General features: G+C 43.1%; 1 protein-coding gene across 1 annotated transcript in view; it reads left to right on the top strand.

Moving 5' to 3' along the window:
* LOC134355948 (synaptotagmin-B) overlaps positions 1-15,090 on the top strand; it is a 425,398-nt gene extending 410,308 nt beyond the window's left edge. The window contains exon 9 of the mRNA XM_063066488.1: positions 14,829-15,090. Coding sequence (XP_062922558.1) covers positions 14,829-15,035 — 207 coding nt within the window. The 3' untranslated portion in view covers positions 15,036-15,090. The remainder of the gene's footprint in view (positions 1-14,828) is intronic.
* Positions 15,091-16,186: the final 1,096 nt, after the last annotated feature.

Below are 16,186 nucleotides of genomic sequence, written 5' to 3' on the forward strand. Positions count from 1 at the left end.
TTTGTTAGGTGTGTTCAGGAAGGTTTCCAGACACAATATGTAGATAAGCTTGCAAAAGGAGAGGCGGTACTTGATCTGCTATTGGGAAATGAACCTAATCAGGTGTCAGGTCTTTCAGTGGGAGAGCACTTTGGAGATAGTGATCACTATTGTATCTCCTTTACCATAGCATTGGAAAGGGATAGGAACAGATAAGTTAGGAAAGCATTTAATTGGAGTAAGGGGAAATATGAAGCTATCAGGCAGGAACTTGGAAGCATAAACTGGGAACAGATGTTCTCAGGAACTGTACAGTAGAAATGTGGCAAATGTTCAGGGGATATTTGCATGGAGTTCTGCATAAGTATGTTCCAATGAGACAGGCAATGTCATGATAATCATTGGGGATTTTAACATGAAAGTGGATTGGGGAAACCAGGTCAGTACTGGACCTCAAGAGAGAGAATTTGTAGAATGTCTAACAGATGACTTTTTAGAACAGCTTGTTGTTGAGCCCACTAGGGGATCGGCTGTGCTGGATTGGGTGTTGTGCAATAATCCGGAGGTGATAAGCGAGCTTAAGGTTAAGGAACCCTTAGGGAACACTGATCACAATATGATCGAGTTCACTTTGAAATTTGAGAGGGAAAAAATAAAATTCAATGTGTCGGTATTTCAGTGGGTTAAAGGAGATTACAATGGCATTAGAGGCGAACTGGCTGAAGTTGACTGGAAAGGGATATTTGCAGGAAGGACAGCAGAGCAGCAATGGTTGGAGTTTCTGCGAAAAATGAGGGAAGTGCAAGATAGATATATTCCAAATAAGAAGAAATTTTCAAAAGGAAGAAGGAGTCTGCCATAGTTGACAAGTGAAGTACGAGCCAAAGTAAAAGCAAAAGAGAGAGCATACAAGGAAGCCAGAGGTAGTGGGAAGATAGAGGATTGAGGAGCTTTCATAAACTTGCAGAAGGAAACTAAGAAGCTCATTCAGAAGGACAAGATGAATTATGAGAGGAAGCTGGTGACTCATATCAAAGAAGATACTAAAAGTGTTTTTAAGTATATAATGGGTAAAAGAGAGTTGAGGGTAGATATAGGACCAATACAAAATGACGCTGGAGATATTGTAATGAGAGATGCAGAGATAGCAGAGGGAGTGAATACGTATTTTGCATCAGTCTAAACACTGGAAGATATCTGCAGTATACCAGACATTCAACAGTGTCAGGGAAGTGAAGTTTGTGCAGTGAAAATTATGACTGAGAAAGTGCTTAGGAAACTTAATGATCTGAGGGTGGATAAATCTCCTGGACCTGAAGGAAGGCACCCTTGGGTTCTGAAGGAAGTAGCTGGAAAGATAGTGGCGGCATTAGCGATGATCTTTCAAGAAACGATAGATTCTGGCATTGTACTGGATGACCGGAAAATTGAAAATGTTACTCCGCTATTGAAGAAGGGTGGGAGGCAGCAGAAAGGAAACTACAGACCCATTAGCCTGACATCAGTAGTTGGGAAGTTGTTGGAATCGATTGTTAAGGATGAGATTACAGAGCACCTGGAGGCACATGACAAGATAGGCCAAAGCCAGCATGGTTTCCTGAAAGGAATATCCTGCCAGACAAACCTACTGCAATTCTTTGAGGAAATTACAAGCAAGGTAGACAGAAGAGATGCAGTAGACATGGTGTACTTGGATTTTCAGAAGGCCTTTGACAAGGTGCCGCACATGAGGCTGCTTAGTAAGGTAAGAGCCCATGGAATTACAGGGAAGTTACTAGCGTGGGTGGAGCATTGGCTGGTCGGCAGAAAACAGAGAGTGGGAATAAAGGGATCCTATTCTGGATGGCTGCTGGTTACCAGTGGAGTTCCGCAGGGGTCAGTGTTGGGACTGCTGCATCTTACGATGAATGTCAATAATTTGGACTATGGGATTAATGGATTTGTGGCTAAATTTGCCAATGATACAAAGATAGGTGGAGGAGCAGGTAGTGTTGAGGAAACAGAGAGCCTGCAGAGAGACTTAGATAGTTTAGGGGAATGGGCAAAGAAGTGGCAAATGAAATACAGTGTTGGAAAGTGTATGGTCATGCACTTTGGTGGAAGAAATAAATGGGCAGACTATTATTTAGATGGGGAGAGAATTCACAATGCAGAGATACAAAGAGACTTGGGAGTTCTTGTGCAAGATACCATAATGGCTAACCTCCAGGCTGAGTTGGTGGTGAAGAAGGCGAATGCAATGTTGGCATTCATTTCTAGAGATATATAATATAAGAGCAGGGATGTGATGTTGAGGCTCTATAAGACACTCGTGAGACCACACTTGGACTATTGTGTGCAGTTTTGAGCTCTTATTTTAGAAAGGATATACCAACATTGGACAGGTTTCAGAGAAGATTCACAAGAATGATTCCAGGAATGAAAGGGTTACCGTGTGAGGAACATCTGACAGCTCTGGGGTTGTATTCCCTGGAGTTCAGGAGTATGGGGTGGGGGGGGATCTCATAGAAATGTTCCAAATGTTAAAAGGCCTGAAAAGATTAAATATGGCAAAGTTATTTCCCATGGTAGGGGATTCTAGGACAAGAGGACATGACTTCAGGATTGAAGGATGTCCATTTAGAACAGAGATGCAGAGAAATTACTTTCATCAGAGGGTGGTAAATCTGTGGAATTTGTTCCCATGAGCAGCTATGGAGGCTAAGTCACTGAGTGTAGTTAAGGCAGAGATAGATAGGTTCTTGATTATCCAGGACATCAAAGGGTATGGGGAGAAAGCAGGGGAGTGGGGATGACTGGAAGAATTGGATCAGCCCATGATTGAATGGCGGAGCAGGCTCGATGGGCTGAATGGGCTACTTCTGCTTCTATATCTTATAGTCTTATGGTCTCATGGAAAGAATAGTAGGGTACAGGAAATGTGGTGTACAAAGGCTGTTGAAAATCTAGTTAAGAAGAAAAGCTTATGAAAGGTTGAAAAAACTAGGTAATCATAGAGATCTAGAAGATTATAAGGCTAGCAGGAAGGGGCTTAAGAACGAAATTAGGAGAACCAGAAGGGGCCATGAGAAGGCCTTGGCGAGCAAGATTAAAGAAAAACCCAAGGTACTCTACAAGTATGTGAAGAGCAAGAGGATAAGACGTGAGAGAATAGGACCAATCAAGTGTGACAGTGGAAAAATATGTATGGAACCGGAGGAGATTGCAGAGGTATTTAATGAGTACCTTGCTTCAGTATTCACTACGGAAAAGGATCTTGGCTTTGTAGGGATGACTTACAGTGGATTGAAAAGCTTGAGAATATAGACATTAAGAAAGGGGATGTGCTGGAACTTTTGGAAAGCATCTAGTTGGATAAGTATCTGGGACCGGATGAGATATAGCTCAGGCTACTGTGGGAAGTGAGGGAGGAGATTGCTGAGCTTCTGGCGATGATCTTTGCATCATCAATGGGGACGGGAGAGGTCCCAGAGGATTGGATGGTTGCAGATGTTGTTCCTTATTCAAGAAAGGGAGTAGAGATAGTCCAGGAAATTATAGACCAATGAGTCTTACTTCAGTGGCTGTTAAGTTGATGGAAAAGATCTGAGGGGCGGGATTTATGAACATTTGAGAGGCATAGCATGATTAGGAGTAGTCAGCATGGCTTTGTCAAAGGCAGGTTGTGCCTTACAAGCCTGATTGAATTTTTTGAGGATGTGACTAAACATGTTGATGAAGACAGAGCAGTAGATGTAGTGTACATGGATTTCAGCAAGGCATTTGATAAGGAAACCCATACAAGGCTTACTGAGAAAGTAAGGATCATGGGATCCAAGGGGACATTGCTTTGTGGATCGAGAATTGGCTTGCCCATGGAAGGCAGAGAGTGGTTGTACACAGGTTCTATTCTGCGTGGAGGTTGGTGACCAGCAGTGTGCCTCAGGGATCTGTTCTGGGACCCCTTTTCTTTGTGATTTTTATAAATGACCTGGATGAGGAAGTGGAGGGATGGGTTAGTAAATTTGCTGATGACACAAAGGTTGGGGGTGTTGTGGATAGTGTGGAGGGCTGTCAGAGGTTACAACAGGACATTGATAGGGTGAAAACTGGGCTAAGAAGTGGCAGATGGAGATCAACCCAGATAAGTGTGAGGTGGTTCATTTTGGTAGGTCAAATATGATGGCAGAATATAGTATTAACAGTATGACTCTTGGCAGTGTAGAGGATCAGAGGGATCTTGGGGTCCGAGTCCATAGGACACTCAAAGCTGCAGCAGAGGTTGACTCTGTGTTTAAGAAGGCATACAGTGCATTGGCTTTCATCAACTATGTGACTGAGTTTAAGAGCTGTGAGGTAATGTTACAGCTATTTCGGACCTTGGTCAGACCGCAGTAAGTTCTGGTCACCTCACTACAGGAAGGATGTGGAAACTATAGAAAGGATGCAGAGGAGATTTACAAAGATGTTGCCTGGATTGGAGAGCATGCCTTATGAGAATAGGTTGAGTGAATTCAGCCTTTTCTCCTTGGAGAGACGGAGGATGAGAGGTGACCTAATAGAGGTGTATAAGATGATGAGAGGCATTGATCCTGTGGATAGTCAGAGGTTTTTTTTCCAGTATTGAAATGGCTAACATAAGAAGCCACAGGTGCTTGGTGCTTAGAAGTAGGTAAAGAGGAGATATCAGGGGTAAGTTTTTTACGCAGAGAGTGGTGAGTACGTGGAATGAGCTGCCAGCGACAGTGGTGGAGGTGGAAGCAACAGGGTCTTTTAAGAGACTCCTGGATAGGTACATGGAACTTAGGAAAATAGAGAGCTATAGGTAACCTTAGGTAACTTCTGAAGTAAGTGTGTGTTCGGCACAACATTGTGGGCCGAAGGGCCTTTATTGTGCTGTAGGTTTTCTATGTTTCTGTTTCTAAGAAGAAAGGCTCAGTAGAAATCAATAACCAGTTGGGTATCACATTGCTGATTTGGTTGAAGGGACCTATGGTGCTGCCATCAGAATCGTTGATAACAAAAAGATTGCTTCTTTAGTTATAAAGAAGATGGAACTGAAAAAGGGAGAAAAGAATATTAAGAAAGTTGGCCAACGGGGTATAAGTAAGGTTATCTACTTCAGAAGAAAGAATAAAAATGCAAATTTATTATTTAAGTAGAGAGAGATGCAGAAGGGTATGTGGTTCTGGAGCATGAAACAGGAAGGGTTAGGTGCAGGTATAACATGTAATTAGGAAGTCAAATGTTAGCCTTTATTGCAAGTAATCGGAAATATAGAAGCTGGGAGTTCTGATACAACTTTTCAGGATGCTGATGAGGCAGCACATCATGTACCACATGGTTTTGGTCTGCCAATTTAATGGAGGATAAACTAACATTGGAGATAGTGCAGCTATGGTTCACTTCATTGATTCCTGGGAACAAGGGGGGGATGACATATAGACAATGATTGAAAAGGTTGGGCCTCATTGCTTTTTTACTAAAATAAGTGATGACCCTATGAGATATTTAAAATTCTGGGGAGAATTCTGGCACAGTTAATGCTGAGAGGATGATTTACAACAGAAAATAGGTGAAGCCGTCTCAGATTAAGGTATAAGCATTTCAATTGGCGATGAGGAGCAATGTCATCTCCAATAGAATCACGATTGCTCAAAATTCTCTGCCCCTGAAAACAGTGGAGACATATATGTTCAACATATTCATGGAGGAGACCAGCAGATATTTGATTTGCAAGGTAGTCAGGGTGAGTGGGAATAGAGCCGGTGAGTTTGTTGAGGTCAAGGCTATAATTGTATTCATTGGTGGTACAGGCTCGGAGGCCATTTGTCCCCTCCTGTCTTTGTTTCTTAATGCTTTAAATATTGTTTTATATCAATAATGTTCTAAATATTTATTTTTAAGTCAATTAATATTTTGTCATTATTTGGTTCATTTTATCATTTACAAATTGCTCTGAATGTCAAAGATTTTGAATTACACTTAAGAACTTGGTAGGATACTTGGTAGTGCAGAGGAGCAGAGGGATCTGGGGGTACAAGTACACAGATCCCTGAAAGTTGCCTCACAGGTGGGATAGAGTTTAAGAGTCGCGATGCAATGATGCAGCTCTATAAAACTCTGGTTAGGCCACACTTGGAGTACTGTGTCCAGTTCTGGTCAGCTCACTATAGGAAGGATGTGGAAGCATTGGAAAGGGTACAGAGGAGATTTACCAGGATGGTGCCTGGTTTAGAAAATATGCATTATGATCAGAGATTAAGGGAGCTAGGGCTTTACTCTTTGGAGAGAAGGAGGATGAGAGGAGACATGATAGAGGTGTACAAGATAATAAGAGGAATAGATAGAGTGGATAGCCAGCGCCTCTTCCCCAGGGCACCGCTGCTCAATACAAGAAGACATGGCTTTAAGGTAAGGGGTGGGAAGTTCAAGGGGGATATTAGAGGAAGGTTTTTTACTCAGAGAGTGGTTGGTGCGTGGAATGCACTGCCTGAGTCAGTGGTGGAGGCAGATACACTAGTGAAGTTTAAGAGACTACTAGACAGGTATATGGAGGAATCTAAGGTGGGGGCTTATATGGGAGGCAGGGTTTGAGGGTCGGCACAGCATTGTGGGCCGAAGGGCCTGTACTGAGCTGTACTATTCTATGTTCTATGTAATCCTTTTAATGTAATGCTGAGGCTTTATAAGGCACTGGTGAGGCCTCACTTGGAATATTGTGAGCAGTTTTGGGCCCCTTATTTGAGAAAGGATGTGTGGATATTGGAGAGGGTTCAGAAGCAGTTCGCAAGAATGATTCCAGGTATGAATAGCTTCTCATGAGGAACAATTGATGGCTCCGGGCCTGTACTTGGTGGAACTTAGAAGGATGAGGGGAGATCTCCTTGAAACCTATTGAATGTCGAAAGGCCCAGACAGAGTGGATGTGGAGAGGATGCTTCCCATTGTGGGGAGTCTAGGACTGGAGGGCACAGCCTCAGAATAGAGGGACATCCACTTAGCATGGAGATGAAGAGGAATTTCTTTACCCAGAGTGTGGTGAATCTGTGGATTTCATGGCTACAGGTGGCTGTGGAGGCCAGGTCCTTTGGCATATTTAAGGCAGAGGTTGATAGGTTCTTGATTAGTCAGGGCATGAAAGGTTATGGGGAAAGGGAGGAGAATGGGGTTGAGAGGGAAATGGACTAGCCATGATGAAATATTGGTGCAGATGCAGTATGCGAAATGACCTATTTCTGCTTCTATATCTTATGGTCTCATAACTTCAACAAGCAGCAAGGTCAAGTACAGGCCTCTGGCAACGATTTATTTATTTACTGAGATACAGTGTGGAATAGGCAGTTACAGCCCTTCAAGCTGCGCTGCTCAGCAATCCCTAGCTTTTAACCCTAGCCTCACAACAGGACAATTTACAATGACCAATTAACCTACCAACCCATACGTCTTTGGACTGTGGGAGGAAACTGGGGAACCTGGATGAAACACATGGGGCCATGGGGAGAAGGTACAAACTCCTTAAAGGCAGTGGCGGGGATGTCGCTGGTACTGTAAAGTAGTGCTACTACAGTGCTACTCTGCACCTGATGTTTCTGGCATTTTTCAGGTGCAGAGCATCTTCATTGCCTCATTTGGGGCTTGGTTGCCATTTCCAGCACAACTTTGAATTCCAGGATATTTTGGGCAAGCAAAATGGGTCCTACTGATATGCATGAGAAATCAATAGATTTTTAGGCATTAAGGGGATTGCAAAATTTGTGATTAATGTTGGAAAGTAGCATGGAGTAAAAAGGACAGCCATGAATATTTTGATTTATGGAAAAGGGTATGTTTCCATGAACAGGAGAGTTTAAATCCAAGGATATTATGCTCAGCCATTATAGGAAGTATGTAGAAGCTTAGAGAGAGTGCAGAAGAAATTTATCAGGGTGCGGCCTGGATTAGAGAATATGTCTTAAGAGGAAAGATTAAGCAAGCTAAAGCTTTTCTCTTTTGAGTGAAGGTAGATGATTGCCAACTTGATAGAATGTACTGAATTATGAGAGGCATAGACAGAGTGGACAGCTTTCTCCCAGGGGCTAAGAGACATCAGTGTAAGGTAAGTGGCAGTAAGGTTAGGAAAGATGGCATTTTACACAGAATGGTAAGAGTTTGGAACACAATGGTAATGGCAGGGACTGATACAATAGAAACATTGAAGAGACTCTTTGATAGTCACATGTATGTAGGAAAAATGGAGGGTTATGTAATGCGTAGAAGGGAAGGTTTAGGTTGAACATAGACTAGGTTTATATCGGTCAACACAGCATAGTGACCCATACGGCACTGTATTGTCCTATGATTTTGACACAGCCTCAGAGTAAAGGGATGCCGCTGTAGAACTGAGCTGAGGGGGTGACAACTCTGTGGAATTCATCCCACAGAGGGCTATAGAGGCCAAATCATTGGGTATAAATAAGCCAGAGATTGACAGGTTCTTGATCAGTAAGGGGGTTAAGATTATAGGGAGAAAGCAGAAGAATGGGGTTGAGAAAAAATCCACCATGACTCAATGGGCCAAATAGCCTAATTTTCTTCCTATATCTTCTGGTGTTGTAAATGGTGGGGTCAACATGAAGGACCAAATGGCATACTCTGCTTCTCTTTCTCATGTTGCACACATGGGTGTCTGGCATTTATAGACTCAGGAGCTATGTCATCTGATCTAATGGTTCAAGCTGATTACACAGAATGACCTCTGGTTACCTTCCAGTACTTTATCCGAAGTGGCATTTCTTCAGCTGCAAGCCTACATTGGCAACAACGGCTTGCTATTTACTGAAAAGCACCTTCGAAATATAACTGAACAGAAGATACAAAGGAGTTTCTTTACAGCCATTGGAAAATGGCACAAACAAGGATCAAATGTCAAACTTTGGCGGTGTGCATTGCTCATTCACTGCGTCTGTCGTATATAGCACATTCGCTCTTCAGTGCACAAGCCGTTCCATTCTCTGACTTGGCATCGTGCTCCTGTAGAGTGAGGAAAGTGAGAATTCGTTCAGTCGTCTGCCTGGACTCACACACTGTGTTCTGCCAACACCCACTCCAACCGTGAATGGATGGTCCGATGAAACTTGCCCAGAGTTGAGGGAGTACATGGAGTAGTGAGGCTTCAGTGATGATTGAGCCTCATATCTGGGCTATTGATGCCCACCACCAGAAATGTAGTGCTGTGGGTCACTTTGTCTTCCTGCTTGCATAAACAAATAATCAGGGAAGTGGTGGGAAACAAAGCCGCCTCTAAGGCAGCATCCCTCAATTAAATTGGGTCGTTGGTTACAGCAAAGTAAGAAGGATCTTTATACCTGATACAATCGAGCCTTTAGAGGTACCTCATCCAGATATGTACCTTAAAATACGATCAACTAAGTACTTACATCTATTGTTATAAAATTGCTTAACTATTTACATTAATAAGCAGTTATGAATTCAACTCTTGTATTCACTTAATCTCTTGGTCCTGGTCACCTTTTTGACAGGCTTCTCCCTGCAATGTGCATTTATATCTCTGAAGTGTCCACTCTGGGTATTGGTACTTCCAGTGAACCACCTCTTCATGTATGTGTTATATAGATCTTCCATGGTTTCCTACAATGTAGTACGTCATCTGGATCACCATCTTCTTGATATCACTCAAATGCACTCACAAATTTAACACAAAATCTATTAACTCAAATTAACGGCAATTACACAATATATTTTGATACGCTGCAGATGCCACGATCTAGTCTCTTGATGCTTCTGAAGACTGTTTTCCTTTGCCTTTGGTTTCATCACTTTACATATTAACATTTTATCTTGAACCATACTTGTCTTTTCTCTTTTCTCTTTGGAACTTTTGCTGTGGATACACTAACAGTATTCCCCCAAGACAAGAATCTTGGCCTCTTTCTCTAACACCATTTACTGTCCAATAGCATTGGGGCCATAGTACCCAAAGTTTGCCCTTGATCCTAACTTGCCTTGACCTTGACTTTCACTGTCCTGTTGATAACCGAAATGGCAAGGTTTTAATTATACTTGTCATTTCTTTCAGACATACATGATTGGTGATTTGAATTATGGATACCTTGGTCCATATTTTCTTTAGATTTCCATTGTTTGCTTGATGCTAATTTCTTGTTATCAGTTCCTCCGCAAGCTGGCTTTGGAACAAGGGTTCCCAGCCTTTATTATGCCATAGACTAATACCATTAAGCAAGGGGTTAGTAGATCCCAGTGAGCAGAGTGTAGATTTCAATACCCATCACACTGTTTCTAGTCCTGGATCATCTTCAGCTTCTCTGCTTTCTTTGCTCTCCTATCTCTGACAGCAATGGTGAACCTCCAACATCTACTGCATCAGAATTTGCCCTTTTGCATGTTTTGTTGTGTTTGAAGGTCCTACATTTGAATATATGGTCTGCAACATGAACAGACATCAAATGACCCTGCTCTTTTATACATTGGTTCCATTCCAATGTTAACTGAGCAAACATTTCCTTCTCAAATTCAATTAACACAACAACTTGCAATCCGAAGCCAATTCAGGATCCAGGAATTTTGATGTCAAAATCAGCCTTGAAAATTTCCTTGAGATCAATCAGCATCATTTTGTGTGAAAGATTCTTGAAAACAAATGTTCTGAAACACATACAAACAACAGGAATTCTGCAGATGCTGGAAATTCAAGCAACACACATCAAAGTTGCTGGTGAATGCAGCAGGCCAGGCGGCATCTCTAGGAAGAGGTACAGTCGAAGTTTCAGGCCGAGACCCTTCGTCAGGACTAACCGAAGGAAGAGTTAGTAAGAGATTTGAAAGTGGGAGGGGGAGGGGGAGATCCAAAATGATAGGAGAAGACAGGAGGGGGAGGGATGGAGCCAAGAGCTGGACAGGTGATTGGCAAAGGGGATATGAGAGGATCATGGGACAGGAGGCCCAGGGAGAAAGACAAGGGCGGGGGGTAACCCAGAGGATGGTCAAGGGGTGTAGTCAGAGGGACAGAGGGAGAAAAAGGAGAGTGAGAGAAAGAATGTGTGTATAAAAATAAATAACGGATGGGGTACGAGGGGGAGGTGGGGCATTAGCGGAAGTTAGAGAAGTCAATGTTCATGCCATCAGGTTGGAGGCTACCCAGACGGAATATAAGGTGTTGTTCCACCTGGTCCATTTCCGACACCTCCCTCCCCTTTCTAGATCTTTCTGTCTCTATCTCTGGAGACAGCTTATCCACTGATGTCTACTATAAGCCTACTGACTCTCACAGCTATCTGAACTATTCCTCTTCTCACCCCGTCTCTTGCAAAAATGCCATCCCCTTCTCGCAATTCCTCCATCTCCACCGCATCTGCTCTCAGGATGAGGCTTTCCATTCCAGGACGAGGGGGGTGTCCTCCTTTTTTAAAGAAAGGGGCTTCCCTTCCTCCACCATCAACTCTGCTCTCAAACGCATCTCCCCCATTTCACGCACATCTGCTCTCACTCCATCCTCCCGCCACACCACTAGGAATAGGGTTCCCCTGGTCCTCACCTACCACCCCACCAGCCTCCGGGTCCAACATATTATTCTCCGTAACTTCCGCCACCTCCAATGGGAGCACATCTTTCCCTCCCCCCCTCTCTGCTTTCCGCGGGGATCGCTCCCTACGCGACTCCCTTGTCCATTTGTCCCCCCATCCCTCCCCACTGATCTCCCTCCTGGCTCTTATCCTTGTAAGCGGAACAAGTGCACACATGCCCTTACACTTCCTCCCTCACCATCATTCAGGGCCCCAGACAGTCCTTCCAGGTGAGGCGACACTTCACCTGTGAGTCAGTTGAGGTGATATACTGCGTCCGGTGCTCCCGATGTGGCCTTTTATATATTGGTGAGACCCGACGCAGACTGGGAGACCGCTTTGCTGAACACCTATGCTCTGTCCGCCAGAGAAAACAGGATCTCCCAATGGCCACACATTTTAATTCCACATCCCATTCTGACATGTCTATCCACGGCCTCCTCTACTGTAAAAATGAAGCCACACTCAGGTTAGAGGAACAACACCCTATATTCCATCTGGGTAGCCTCCAACCTGATGGCATGAACATTGACTTCTCTAACTTCCGCTAATGCCCCACCTCCCCCTCGTACCCCATCCATTATTTATTTTTATATACACATTCTTTCTCTCACTCTCCTTTTTCTCCCTCTGTCCCTCTGACTATACCCCTTGCCCATCCTCTGGGTTCCCCCCCCCCTTGTCTTTCTCCCCGGACCTCCTGTCCCATGATCCTCTCGTATCCCTTTTGCCAATCACCTGCCCAGCTCTTGGCTCCATCCCTCCCCCTCCTGTCTTCTCCTATCATCTTGGATCTCCCCCTCCCCCTCCCACCTTCAAATTTCTTACTAACTCTTCCTTCAGTTAGTCCTGACGAAGGGTCTCGGCCTGAAACGTCGACTGTACCTCTTCCTAGAGATGCTGCCTGGCCTGCTGCGTTCTGAAACACGTTTTATAATTCCCATCTGCTGGACACCTTCATCAATTTCTCTCTATTTCTAATGTAGTTTGAGCCTTCTTCCAACAAGTGGGACTGGGAACTCCTGTCATCTCCTCAGCCATTGCCCACGCCATGAGTCTTCAAGATGAGCCACTTTTTATGAAACTTCCACTTTTCTTTCTTTCACCAATGATAATTCCTGCAGCTCTTGAAATGCTTTTTGTATTTGCATACTCTCACTCTCTTTCCCTTTCTCAGACAGAATTTGGCTGATTCACTCCAGTCCAGCCTATCTTCAAATGCATTAATTCTCATCCTTTTGGTGCTCTCTTCCTGGGTTTTCAGCAGCCCTTTAGATCCCATACACTGTGCTGTCTTCATCATCTCTTGGTGGGTCTCCCTCCGGAGAGCCCATTCTGGACCTCTGCAGTATCGTCAGACAGAAGCACTGTAGCCATCAACACACTGGTCCAGATGCCAAGACCTTTCACACCATATCTCAATGACCTCTAGATGGAGACTTCTTGGTGCTTCCTTGCCCCATCTGACCCATGGTCTTCTTAGCTAAGTTCAGGTCATTTTAGAAAGAGCAACAGATAATCCAGTAAATAAACTGGATCTGTGGGGGGGGGGGGTGGAAGAAATAGTCAATGTTTTGCATCAAAACTTTGACAAATCCTATCAACAATACTTGCCCTCCCCATCCACAGATACTGCTTGACCCACTGCGTTCTTCCAGTAGATTGCTTGTTGCTCCTGATTTCAGCATCTGCATTCCAGAAATAAATTAACATCTAGATCTCCACCTGTTCTAAGTCTATAAAACACAGACTATCACAGTGAGACTACTTCTCTGGTGTTGCTACGCATTCATAGCTCATGGCCGTGATTGGTAGCTATGCCCAACTGCCTTGGCCAGACACTCAGAAGGTCATCTTGACCATGAATCAGAGTCCATCCTGGGTACGTCTGCAACAGCAGATTGGTCAGCCAGGGTGGAAGATGGTGAAAGGATTCCATAGTCATGATACAGTATCACTTTGGTGTCAAATCAGATGTTTGTAATTGCTTCCCCAATCAATATGGCAGCCTTCACGTTCCACTCTCTTCAAATGTGTTGTAAATAAACGCCATTGCAGTTTCCTACTTGCACCTCTGCTATATGTTCACTACCCCTGAGGGTCCATTGCACAGATTTACCTTCCAGTCTTCAAGGGATATGGGATTTCCACCTGTGTTGAGCTTTGCCATATCATGCCTACCCTATGGCACCTGCAACTTAATTCAAGAAACAAAGACTGAATTTTTTAATCAATAAAATAAAAATTGTTATTTAAAGCTTTAAAGCAAATGAATATTTAAAGCTAGGGGTTGTGGAGGTATAATTTGTCCTTCTGTGCTGATCACCCCATCCTTGACTAAGCTGTTCCACCGTGAACACGATCTGTTATGAGTCAACATGATGCTTTCAGATCAGGTGATGCATAGCACATACCTCCACCACACCACTCAGGTGTGTTTCTGGGGTACAGGGGCTAGTGACCCTTGTGCCTGTTATTGTTGAGCGCCAGTGAACCACCTGATTGTCCTATCAGAGTTCTGTTTGGGAACTAGTTGACTTGATCAGCATTTCTGATCTGGCTATTGTTCACGATTGCACTTAATAAAAAAAAGCTAATGAAAGCTAACATAAAAAGAAAACAAACTTTTCCTTTAGGTCACGGTCTCAGACTAAGTCAGGAACCTCCACGCAAGTGAATTGGGATTACAGTCCTCCACAGGTGGCAGGGTATCACCATCAGTCTCCCAGCTCATCCCGGACTTGCTCTGCAGCTGCCAACGTACGTTCCTGTCAATTGTTGAAGCTTCAACTACCCTGGAGCACCAGCCACAGCATCTCTACTTCGTATCACTATATCTTCATGCCTCTATATCTTTATGCCTAATCAGAATAAAATCTCCATCTAAGTAATGTAGATAGATAAAGACGAACAAATGATTAACTGAATGTTTGCTGTTTTCTGCAGTACAGCATTACTTAATCATTCTTTTGTTCTGTGATTTGCCGGCAGCAGTAAAGAATGATGTTGCATCATCTTCAGGTATTGACAAGATTTGCTATACTTTACACGGAAACACTCTGCATCTGACAACAGCTCCAGGATGCACATAATATCATCAACATAAATTATGCACTAATAATACCAGGAGCGATAGCCAACTTATACTATAGTATTGGATGTTTTCTCCCTATTGCTTTACTGAGCTTGAAATTGGTGCTTGGAAGTAATACTCTGTAATGAAAATTGTTTGATATTATTTTAGCAACACATAATAAATATTCTGTGTATCTTTTTTTTAACATGCAGAAAGTACAGGTTTGCATCACAGTCTTGGACTACGACAAGATCGGAAAGAACGATGCCATCGGCAAGATATTTGTGGGCAGCAATGCCACGGGCACAGAGCTTCGACACTGGTCAGATATGCTGGCGAATCCCAGGCGGCCTATCGCACAATGGCACTCACTCAAACCCGAGGAGGAGGTCGACGCAGCCCTCGGCCTCAAAAAGTGAAACCATCCCCACCTCTCCACAAACTTGTCATTAGTCAGATGCTATCAATACCTCAGTTATGCACCATTCTCCATTAACCCTTTGGAAATTACTTGAGCATCTTTGCACCATGACAAATATATGCAAGTTTTATGTGTTTTGTATTTTTTTCATTTTTTTAAGATTACCGTTACAAAAAGCGTTACAAATTTGTGTTTTGTACATTATGGCATCAACAGTCAAACCATATGATTTTGCACATGTGAATCATACGTCTGTTCTGAAAGGTGCAAATCCAGTACTGAAAGGGTCAACACATCTCGGAACACATTAACCACCATAACTCCAATAAATAAATAAGCCATCTGAGCCTCCAAGTTGTATTCCAAATTTCTCCAAGTTCTCCCTTCTACTTCAGATCTACTATAAAACACTTGTTGATAATGCATGATGATAATCTATTGTAAATAACAGCATGTTCAATGCAATATTTGTGTAGGTGTAAGTTGTCCATGATTTACAATCACATGCATCTGCTGTATATTTTTTATGATGATGCTTGTATTTTACATGATGTTAATAGACTAGAACAGCTAAAGTGATATCCAGTCACTTGATCCACATCTGAAGACTGGTAGAGCACTGACATCACATCATGGTATAAAGTGAAGCCATTAGTGTCCAACCAAATGATGAAAGCTTCTTTTTCAGCCTTTTTAGACGTTACAATCTGTACAATAAGGGATGCTGCAGAGACCTTTGTAAAGTCATGTCTGCCTGAAAGTTTTCGTTTAAATATTGGAGAATGTAGATTAGGAAGAAAAATCTCATAGGATAGAAGACCTTTTATACCAAGGTGAAAAGACATTGGAAGTGTTGCATTTAGGCCTCTGGTGCACTTCCAGCAATGAATGAGTGAAGGCAGAACAAATATAACAATAAAAAAGGATGTTCCTGGGGAGCTTTTAAAGAACGGGCAGTTCATTGGCACCTAAGTTATGCTAAAGGAAATGCAAATTAGCTTGACCTTCAAAGTGGATATTATTGTCGAACCAGGTCTTGTTCCCTAAAAGACATCTAAAACTCAGGCCACATCTGTTCCATTCAGGTAGAATTCCAGCCATCCCCATAAGGAGCACATTAATCATGAATTATATGCAGTAGAGTGGTCA

Source organism: Mobula hypostoma, chromosome 13 (assembly GCF_963921235.1).
Source record: "Mobula hypostoma chromosome 13, sMobHyp1.1, whole genome shotgun sequence".
NCBI classification, from domain to species: domain Eukaryota; kingdom Metazoa; phylum Chordata; class Chondrichthyes; order Myliobatiformes; family Myliobatidae; genus Mobula; species Mobula hypostoma.